The 11,492-nt window shown below is 48.8% G+C and overlaps 1 protein-coding gene across 1 annotated transcript; it reads right to left on the bottom strand.

The window, feature by feature from the left end:
• Positions 1-7,429: 7,429 nt before the first annotated feature.
• ARL4C (ADP-ribosylation factor-like 4C) lies at positions 7,430-11,427 on the bottom strand. Its single transcript, XM_012648854.1, has one exon. It carries the CDS (start codon positions 10,954-10,956, stop codon positions 10,378-10,380), a length of 579 nt encoding a protein of 192 aa, XP_012504308.1. The 5' UTR covers positions 10,957-11,427; the 3' UTR covers positions 7,430-10,377.
• Between the last annotated feature and the right edge of the window lie 65 nt (positions 11,428-11,492).

Consider the following 11,492-nt stretch of genomic DNA (forward strand, 5'->3'; position numbering starts at 1 on the left):
TTTGAAGGAGACCGAGGCATCATTGTCCTATGTACAATGTTTCTTGTATCATGTATCTTCTTTAATAAATGTCCCTATTTTTCCTATTACGTGGCTGGATACTTTCCACACAGATCTCGTATATCAGGATAGCTTTCAGCACTGATTGTCACCCTGAAACTCAGCTATGAAACAGTATATAGTGTGGACGGGATGACAGTCCTCTGTGAATGTAAAAGGCTGAATGGAAAGCGGGTGCAGGACCGGGTGCAATAAGTAAACAGGCAGCTGCCTCCAAGGCCACCATTCCACAGTGGATTTCCCATGGTTCATGGTTTCCTAGATGTCCCGAAGTTACATAAACTTATAGATTCAGATTCATGGGACCTCAGTTCACAGAAACCTTGTGTTATGGGCTGAATTATGTCCCCTGCAAAAGACATTGAAGTCCTAACCCCCAGTTCTGCGAATGAAGCCTTATCGGGAAATAGGGTCTTTGCAGGTGATCATGACACAGTGAGTCATTAGGGGAGCCCTATTCCAACATGATAATGTCCTTATAAAAAGGTGAAATCTGGACAGAGAGACATGCACACAGGGAGAATGCCATGTGAAGGCTGGAGTGATGCCGCCACAAACCAAGGAAGACCGAAGGTTCCCAGCAACCACCAGAAGCTAAGGGGGAGGCCTGGAACAGGGTCTCCCTGTCGGCCTCAGAAGGAACCAGCCCTGCTGACAGCTCAGTCTCAGATTCTCAGCCTCCAGAACTGTGAGACAATACATTTCAGTTGTTTAAGCCCCTCTGTTTGTGGCAGTTTGTTATGGCAGCCCTAGGAAACTAATACATGGACACACAACCCAAATTCCAATGGATTAATTTGCAATTAAAGTTGTACCTGCTAAGGGGGCATTTAGTTGTGTCTCCTGTACAGGTCCTCCACCCCATGTAGGAAACCATGATGGCACTGGCAGCCACATGCATGTGGAGAGTGTGGGTCCCTGCTGCCAACATCTCCTGGGGATACCTGTCCTCCATGCTGCTTTGGCTCACCTGAGCCCCTTCGGGGGATACCATCCTTACGTAGATTCACTGATTGCTTTGTCCAAATCAAACTCTGGCCAAGACACTATTTTTTTAGTTTATTTTTTTCTTTCTTTCTTTCTTTTCTTTTTTCTTTTTGTTTTTGAGACAGGGTCTCACCCTGTCACCCCGGCTAGAGTGCCGCGACATCATCACAGCTCACTGCAACCTTGAACTCCTTCCTGGACTCAAGCAATCCTTCTGCCTCAGCCTCCCAAGTAGCTGGGACTATAGGCGCATGCCACCATGCACAGCTAATTTTTCTATTTTTAGTAGAGACAGGGTCTTGCTCTTGCTCAGGCTGGTCTTGAACTCCTGGGCTCAAGCAATCCTCCTGCCTCAACCTCCCAGAGTGCTAGGATTACAGGCGTGAGCCACTGCGCCTGGCCTTACTTTACTTTTTATATACTGATTTTCGTCCACAATAAATTGACTTTATAGTTTGACTCTTTACAGGTGAACCTTATTTGTTTTGTGAAGAGTCATCTGTTGCTTCCAATTTTCTTATTATTTCTTCTGAAAGCCAAGGGTCATTGATCACTCAGTAAGTTAGTGGTCCTAAACACCAGGCCCTGTTCTAGGCTCCGGGGATTTAGAAATGAACAAAATGGATAAAAATCTTTGCTTCCATGGTGCTTTCAATCTAATAGGGTGCAGTAGGCAGAATAGGGGTCCCCAAAACGTTCACATCGTAATCCCTGAAACCTGTGAACCTGTTACCCCACATGGCAGAGGGGACTTTCTGGATGTGATTAAGTCAAGCACCTGGCGGTGGGGAATTCCTCCTGGATTGTCTGGAAGGGTGCGACGTAATCACAAGCGTCCTTGTAAGAGGGAGGCGGGAGCGGCAGGGTCAGTGTGAGGACTGACGACGCTCTGCTGCTGGCTCTGAAGGTGAAGGCGCCATGAGTCGAGGCACGTGGCAGCCTCTGGAAGCTGGAGAAGGCAAGGGATGGATTCTCCCCTTGACCCTCCAGAGGGATACAGCCCGGCCAACACCCTGATGTTAGGACCTCTGATCCCCAGAACTGTACGATAATGTTAATACATTCACGTTGCTTAGAGCCACTGAGTTTGTGGCAGTGATTTACAGTAGCAGCAGGAGGCTAACATATAGAGGAAGACAGCAATGAATACATATGAGGAAATGCGTGTTACACCCGTGGAATTGTGTGCCGTGGAGTACAATGCTGCAGCGAAGAGAGAGAGAGTGTGGGGTGGGTTACTACGTAGAGAAGGAGGCTGGGGCAGTCCTGGCTGAGAAGGGGCTGTTGCAGCAAAGAAGGATGGGGAAGGATGGAACCAGGCAGCTACCTGGGGGAAGAGTGTCCTAGGAGAGGGAACTGCCAGTGCAAAGACCTCAGAGCGGGGTTCCTCAACCTCAGTACCACTGACATTCTGGGCCAGCTCATTCTTTGTTTTGGGGCTGTCCCAGGCACTGTAAGATGTGCAGCTGCTGCCCTGGCCTTCACCCACTAGATGCCTGTAGCACCCTCCCCTTAGTTGTGACAACCAAATATGTCTCAGGACATTGCCATTGCACCTGGGGGACAAAATCTCCCCTGGCTGAGAGCCACCGCCTCAGAGGGACGGGAGCAATAAGGCTCAGGCATGAGGCTTTCCGGGGCACTAGCATGATACAAAGCCGAGGGGTGGAGACTCGCAAGGAGTGAATGAGTGCTTTGACACTTGCGTCCAGAGAACAGCAGCAGTGGACTCACAGGAAACTCAGTACCGGAGGAGAATCTCAGGACACACCCAGCCCTCCCCAGTCAGGACCTGCAATGTCATGGGGTCCCCAGGGAAGCAGTATGCACATTCGATTTGAGGGGCACTGGTTTGGAGAGCCCTGTGCCATCTTTCCCAGCAGCATTGGTGGGGGACACTCCACTGACTAGCAGCCCATTCACTCAGCAAATATTCTGGGGTACCCAGCGATTGCCAGGTTCTGGCTCTGGACTGCGTAGGGCTGCCTCGTGGCAGGTGCACAGGCTCCAAAGTCAGACCAGCTGGATTTCCATCGTATGGGCCACAGTGCTGATCATGGCTTCTGGAAAGTCCCCGAAACAGGCACCTCCACGAAAAGTAAGGGCAGGAGAGGAGAAATCGCAGAAGCAGTAGACATTAGCACAGTGACCATCCCCACCAAGGGAAACTCAGAAAGAGCTGGAGAAGGATTTTGAGGGAGCCTTTTTTACATGACAAATACAGCATCCCAGCACACTTCAAATTACATGGCAATGCAAAATTTCATCCATGTAGTAATGGATTCAAACACATATTTATGAAATAAGCTGCTGCAATTGTCATTACTTACCATGATGCCTTTTAAATTATACATTGGAATTATTTTAGCGTTTATGAGACACCGGCAGTGGAAATGAATTGCGCAGTGAGTTGGCACTTAAGGAAATGGAAGCGATGGGGAGCAGCCATTAGAAGAATGAGAATCCTGCGAACGACAGACAGAAGGAGGCTTATTTTCCCCAATAGTCACTTAACGGAAACTTCCGCTAAACGTTGTGTATCCGGAATCCCACAAGGAGAGACGGTTTCCATTGCGAGTCTCCTTTGGTTTACTCTGTGAGCTGGAAGTTTTCTTTATCAGGGAAAATGAAGAGGGAGCACCGGGGCTGCTTGGCCTGTCCCCGAAAACGGGACAAGCAGAATTCCCCGCCACCGCAAGCTGGCCTCCTGCCACCCGCGGAGAGATGGCACAACCGCAGCAGCACACGCGTCCTCCCGTGTCTGGACTTGCCATGCAGGCCGCACGGTGCTTCCCCAACTCTTGTTTCATTTTATCTTTAAAACGATCCCGAGGGGTAGGCAGGGCAGGGATTCTCGGCCTCACGGTGTATTGAGGGATCTGAGGTTAAGAGGGGTTAGATGACTCGTGCGAGACCGCATCCCCAGACGCAGACGCCCTGGCACGCCCGGCATCCACCCGCTGGGGCACAGCACTTCCCCTGTACGAAGCAGGGAGGCACCGTCCCCAACACGAACACTCTTCTGAAAGGAATACCGGAAACAAAGTTACTCAAGGACAGAATCTGATACAAGAGGGATTGTCTTTTTCTAGACTCGGGGATATGTTCTGTAAGGCACGTCAGCAGAGTCCTGGGGAGGGGCGTGCAGGGAGGTGGCCCTTTCTGTCACCAACGTGAGGGTGGTGGTGCATGCTGTCAACACAAACCCTTCATCCTCTTCTTCCTAGATTCGGAGCCCCAGATTCCTTCAACTGCAGGACGTTCCCAATGCAAGAGCAGCGGGTCAGTGGAGGCTCCCGGAGCCCAGCCTCGGAGTGGAATGGACCTGAGGTTTAAACTGGCTCCACCCTCACCGGGCACTGATCCTGGAGATTACCTGATCTCCCCTTACCCTCGGTTTCCTCATTTGTACGTGCAGATATGATAAAATTAATTGATCTCTTGGGGCCCTTGGGAGGCAAAAACAAGAATAAGCCTACGAAACACCTAGCATGGTGCCTAGCACATATTACGCACTCCATAAAGGCTGCAGTGGCCATGACCAAGATCACATAGGACTAACAGGGAATATAAACCAGGCTGTGCTCAACATTACCATGCTAGAGTAATTTTAATTAACAAATGCAAACTTGTCCTCCCAAAGCCATGCTATCAATATAACCTAAAAAATTACTTGTTTTCGTTCTCTCTTCCACGTCATGCTGTCATACCCCACAGTAGAAAGCATCCCCTGCTACACTCTCATCAGAAGCAGTTAATGCCTAGAGAGTTGCATGTAAGGTCGTACCATTCAAAGAAAGCCACTTCCTATTCTGAAAACTTAGGTGGGGGAAGACACAGCCCTTTCTCACTTCTAATCTCAGGACAGAAACAATACGCTGCTTTCTCAGAAACTCTCAAATTGCAAGTTGCTCTCGGAAACCAGCGCAGTCCCACTCTTAAGTTCAGAACCGGTACAAAACAAAAGTATACAGAGCTCCAATGTCTTGTGCAAATTCTATTTTAAACTGGTTTCAGCTGAGCCAGGGAGAGCCAGAAGGAGGGAGCTGTTTTAAGGATAAGTGAACATGTACGAGACAGCGAATGAGGAGAGAAAAGAAACGCCAGCATATCAACTGAGATGGCGGAGTCCCTTCCTGGCAGGCAAATGCCAAATCGTAGACACCAGGCCTGCATCAGGACGCAGAGGAGGGAGAGAGGGTATTCAGCTGGACGGGGAAAGAGCTGTTAAATCAAAACTACCAAGTTCTGTGTTTGTTCTCTTCTCACCGGTGTCATCATAGCGGCCCTTCTATCTTCTGCTTTTTGGGCGTAATTTTGTGCTTCCTTGTTACCGTATGATTGTGACATCAAAACAGTCTATCATGTTGGTAACAGGATTGTTCCAAGAGGCCACGCTCTGGAGGCAAGAGTAAAGGCACAAAACAGTAAAGGCAGATGTTTGTGGTCTATCGAAAAAAAAAAAAAAACCTTTCAAGTGAAGAATCAAAACCTTGAAGGAAAAATTCAGATTGGGGAAAACAAGGAAGTTGCTTAGGACTCAAATCGACCTCACTTGTTAGAGCCAAGGGACCACTTGTGGTTATTTTTCTGGAAAACAAAATGAACGCTAGCATCTAAACATCAGAGGCCATTTGGTTCTCCAAGAATTTGTTTGTTAAATCACCGTTAAGGTTGTACCATAAAGCAAGGGTTTTGGTCTTTGCTTCTTTTGACTTTAAATATTTTTACTCATATAGGGCTGTTACGGCCCCTAAATGGTTTTTTAATCATTTTTTAGGTTTCAATGCTTAAAAATAGCATCCATCCCCTTTTGATGTAATCTAGGCCCTAATAATCAGCTTCTGTGGCAATGTGAATGATAAAGTCAAGCCTTGCTCATTTTTTAAGAAAAACCTCTAAATTCACAAACGCGTTTACCAATGTGTGAGTTTCAACACACTTCTACAGGCTCAGAGCAATGATTTATCTCACGATAGTGATCTGGAAGAATGATAATAATTTGTCTATTTTCATTTTCATTTAAATATTTAATTGGAAATACTCATTTATTTCATATAATGGCTACTTTGAAGTTTACAACTAAAACAAATTGACATGAATTACGTCATTCAGTCAATACCTACTGAGCACCTACTATGTGCTCAACGTGCTAGGTAGCAGCAGTGGAAGAAGATCTACTTTCTGTCTCGAGGTGCTCACAGCCTCGTGACATGGGATGTATGAAAAGTAATGGATTCAAGAGTCTGGTCACCCAAGTTTGACACTTAATTCAGCTTCTCACAGCTTTGGATGAGTTCACTCCTTTCTGGCCTCAGCCTGGAGTTAACAGCCTAGGTTTTAGCAGATGGGGATCGCAAGAGGTGTGGATAAAAGGGAGATGGCAATGACCTAACTTAAAGCCAAGCTATAAGGTTAAATTACTATGCATTCTACATATTCTTGGCAGCCAACAACAATACAAGCTAAAGCTACTGAGTACTTGCTCTGTGCCAGGTACTGGGCCAAGCACTTCACCTGTATCACGCTTCATCCTCCCAACAACCCTCTGAAGTACCATTATGATCCCATTTTACATTTAGGGAAACTGAGCCTCAGAGGCTAAGGAACTTGAGCAAAATCACAGGACCCAAAGCACTTAAGCCAGAATTTGGAACTGGCTCTTTTGGCCTCCAGACTTAAGAGACCCCACTGGGGTCTTAACCATCACTTAGTGACCATTAAGCTTATTGCTTACTATTTGCCAAGTGCCTTGACGGGCTACCCTGTTGACGGTTCCATTGGTTCTGGCCCAATCACTTTTTTCTTTTGAGAGTGGACCTTTTCTCTGCAGCATCTGCAGAGTGTGATGGTCTTACCACACCTACTATTTAAGAGAACCCCAGTCTTGCAGTACTTCTGATGGGCTCAACAGCGACAGATAGAGCCAGATACTGAGCAGAGAGATGCAGCCAAGACATGGAGCAGCTTGGTAATTTTTACCGTTGTTACATTAGCACGTAGCTATTTCCAATTTTATATCATCAGACACTTTTGAAATAAGTAACAATTCATGACCTTTTTGATAAATGAGAGTGCTGAGGAAAGGTGAGACATTGAGGCTATTTTCCTAAAGGATCTGAGAAGACTTGATGGACAGGCCCTGTAGGGGGACGGGCACAGTGGATGAGCCTCAGATGAACACAGACTCCCTCATTTGAGCCTCTAAATTCCCCATTCAGGGTACACCTAGACCCTGACCCCAAGAAAGCAGAGATGACTGATTCAGCTCCAGGACCTCTTAGACCCCGACACCATCTTGTGATCCATCCATCACTCGGCAGAGGCCAAGAGAATGAACACGACAATGTGAAAAACCATCCACAGAAAATCTCCCCAATCGTTTGATTGTATAAATAATTTATTTCTGTTCACAGCATCGTATATGCATTATAAAAGGCTATGGAAACAAAAGAGGAGGACGGTCAAGACAGAGAACTACAGCAGTAGAAAGGAAAACTGAAACTGGGGGACACGGTCCCAACACCATAACAGAGAATTTGTGAAGAAAACTGTTCAGAAACAAAATTGGCCTCCCTGTGTCTACTAGAAAACATTTCAAAAGCTCACTTGGGGAGGCCAGCTTCCTCTATGTGAAACCCATTCATTCTCCAAAGGGCAGAAGGCATGATAAATCACTGACTGACACACTGGGAGGACTCCCTCCTCCATGACTACTCCAAGGTGATTTTATCTGTGCTTCCTCTGTTGGGTCAGAGACAAAATGGGCTATTATTAGGTCAAACAGTACAGAAATCAACTGAGACTCTTAACTATTAGTTGATACACCACAGGGCTTTACTTTACTGCACAATTACTAACAGTTGATTGCACCCTTAAGTATCAATAATGCAAAAAACAAAATCATCTTGCATCATTTTTAAAGCATGACAGGATTTGAACAGTGATCTTGAACCTAGGTATCGTTAGCACAAGAAGGTTACAGTATTTGGCATCTGCAATGTCACAAAATAAATATATTATTCTTTCAATAGTGTGGAACTACCAAAATGTCAAAGTGCTTAAGAAATTGTTGCATGTGAAGAAAATAAAGAAAGATGGATTTTTTTTTTCTATAATTCTATACAGAATCTTCGATGATGGGACCAGCCCATTTAGAAATCAGTGACTATGCTGTCGATATGTAAACTGAAATCTGGCAGGCTTTCAACATTGCGTAGCTATACTTTCTCTACTGAGTTTCTACAAAAAGACCAGCATCGGAGGGGTACCAAATATATTGACAAAAGAGAAAAAGTAGATGGGCTGCTAGGTTTCCGCTTTTACAGAATTTCATATAAGAATTGGGTTTCAAGCAGGAAGCCAGAACTTCTGCCTCTGGTTCTTAAATTAACTTTCAGAGTGTAATGGACAATAGGCATGGACTTAAAATTTGACTAAATCACATGCTCAAGCATGATCATGTCCAATTTCTATGGACCTCCTTTGGAAAGAAATGTATAACATCCGGGGAAATCATAATTCTATCTGAAAATATGGATTCTAAGAGGAAATTTAAAAAATCAAACAGTAAGTTTTAAGTTTCCCTTTTGATACTGTGTTGCAGCGTAAATGACAGCTTCTGCAAACCAAGACTCAGTCCTGATCATAAAGGATTTTTTAAATTACATTATTAAAAATATGTATTTATTCTTCTTTCACTTTACCTATTTTCCAAAGCTTCTTTCAAGTAAACTGTAAAGTGCCTGAGTACCAGTGACCATTACGTCACATGCTTTCTTTTATCTCAAGCACTCGTTGTTGTTTGCATTTGCCCAAAGTGCTGGCTGGCTAGGAAGGCCAGTTCCCACAAGAATGAATTCGGAGGGGCTTCATCCTTGTGTTTTTCCTTCCCTTTTAAATCCATGCAACGAGGTCTGGCTTTTGCAACAAGGTGGGGTTTTATTTTTTGGTGTATATGACATCAAATACTCTAAGGAGACATTTTTAATGAAATACTTAACCAGATAGGCCACAATGAACCAAATTAGAATTCTGAACATGTCACCACTTGCCATAAAGGGATATAAAAGGGCAGAGCAAAGTCTTTTTTCCTAAGGTGAATATTTCTAAGGTGAGTATTCATTTGTAAAAGTTTTTTTTAAAACATGTCTGAAAACCCATAATCACGCGGTTAGTATTGCAAGAGACACCCCTTGCAAAAAAAAAAACCATCTTGCAATTCAGCACACATCTGCAGCTGGTGTGCTCATCCAAACCAATCAGTAGGCTAAGAGAATTTAAAATTCCACACATATAGGTCTGGGTATTTACCCCAATTACACAGTACAGAGGGAGGTCCCTGTATCCACACACACACACTCCATCCAGCATTTACGCCAAGAGCCTTACCCTTTAAACACCTTTAACTATCTTGCAAACAGTAAATGCATCATTTGCCACCACCTCCAACAGTTTTTTTTTTTTTTAATTTTTATTGGTCTCTTTGTGTGATAATGACCTACACACGGACAGGGTCCAAACCATCTGGAAGATGTCTGATTCCAGGCTGAAAAGCAGTTCTCAACAAAACTGGTCTTCTGTAGCCACCACAAAGCACCAGGAAAGGGGCATCTTCGAGGCCATTCCCAGCCAAGGCCAGCACAGTGCCCGGTGCCCTCTGGCTGCTGCATTGTCCCAGGCAGTCCTCTGATGGCCCAAACCACCATCTCCTCTGGGCCCAGAACAGGACAAATGAAATTTCAACAGGGGCCTGCCCTGTGACATAAAATTATTCAGCTTCCACAGCCCCTGAATGCAAGGAGAGGTGTTCTCCCCAAGACCCCCCACTGCCAACATGCCCCCCAGATGGGTAGCTCAGGGTTCTGGGAATGCATACCTCAGGTGACTCCCAGGTGCGATCCCCCAGCGGGGGCGGGGCAGTCTGAACTCTGGCCCCGCAGGAGTAGGAAGAAATCGCTTTTGTCTCTCTGACATCTGAGTCTTCCACCTGGGGCCGGGAGGGCGGACAGCAGGGCCGGCACTTCCCCTCCCCACCGCGGCCGCCCACCCCATCAGTAGCTCTCGTACAGACAAAAGGTCCCCTGAGCTGGGGGTGGGGGCAGGCCGAGCAGGCTAGGAAAGCAGCCTTCACGCCCAGGTTAAGTCACCAACCCCGCATTTGGGTGCGGGGATTCCGTTCTAAAAATTCGAAGCATCGCTTTGGTTCGCTGTCTTTGTTCGCCGGCGCGGGTTCTCGCGCACCCATCCAGCCAGCCAGCCGTTCATCCATTCATTCATTCATTCTTGACTCACTCGCCGCTGCCCCTCGCTCCGAGCGCTGCCGGCGCATTACCGCTTCTTCTTCTGCTTGAGGGACTTCCTGCGTTTCAGGATCATCTCATAGAGCTTGTCCATGCCCTCGGTGAGGCCCTCGCCGATGATGGCGCACGCCGGCTGGACGTGGTAGGTGGTGGCCGGGATGAGCTCGTGCAGCGCCAGCTGCTTCTCGATCTCGGCCACCGGCAGCGACTTGGGCAGGTCCTGCTTGTTGGCGATGACCAGCAGCGGCGTGCCCTGGTTCTCGGCGAACTTGGTCACCTTGTGCAGCTCCGTCTTGGCCTCCTCCAGCCGGTCCACGTCCACCGAGTCCACCACGTAGATGATGCCGTCCGTGCAGCGGCTGTAGGACTTCCACAGCGGCCGCAGCTTCTCCTGGCCGCCCACGTCCCAGAAGTGGCAGCTGATGCCCTTGGCCGTGCCGTTGCTCAGCTTGATCTTCTCCGTGTTGAAGCCGATGGTGGGCACCGTGTTCACGAATTCGTTGAACTTGAGCCGGTAGAGCACCGTGGTCTTGCCGGCCGAGTCCAAGCCCAGCATGACGATGTGCAGGGACTGGAAGGCCGAGATGTTGGAGGAGATGTTGCCCATGGCTCCTCGCTGCGGCGCCGGCCACTGCGGCTGCGGCGGGAGGGCGCCGCCCCCCGAGCAGTCACGGGCCCGACGCGGCCGGGCGCACCTGGGCCCCGCCCGCCGCCCGCACCCGCCCGGGCCTCGGCGTCCCCGGGACGCGCTCAAACGCCGCGGGCTCCGCGCCCTCGCCGGCGGGGCTTGCGATCTGCGGGCATTGCGCGTCTCCCGGCCGCGGCTTTGTCTCCCGCCAAGCAGCCCCGAATGCCGCGTCTGCCCAGGCCCCGCTCGCTCGGCCGCCTCCTCCGGCCGCGCCCCCGCGCTCCCGCCGCTGCTGGGGCTCTCCGCGGCCGGCCGGCTCCGGGCTCTCGGCGCCCTGCGCTCGCCTCTGGCCTGGGGCGGCGCCGCGGGGCCGCTCCGCTCCCTGGGCGCGCCGCGGAGGCGCAGGCGGGCGCGGGCTTCCCCGGGCGTCGCTGCTGGCACTGCCGCCTCGCTGTCCCCCAGTCCCCGCGCCGCCGCCGCCAGCCTGCAGCGGCCAGAGGGCGCCCGGCCCCGCC

This window comes from Propithecus coquereli, unplaced genomic scaffold, assembly GCF_000956105.1.
Source record: "Propithecus coquereli isolate 6110/MARCELLA unplaced genomic scaffold, Pcoq_1.0 Scaffold295, whole genome shotgun sequence".
Classification (NCBI taxonomy): Eukaryota; Metazoa; Chordata; class Mammalia; order Primates; family Indriidae; genus Propithecus; species Propithecus coquereli.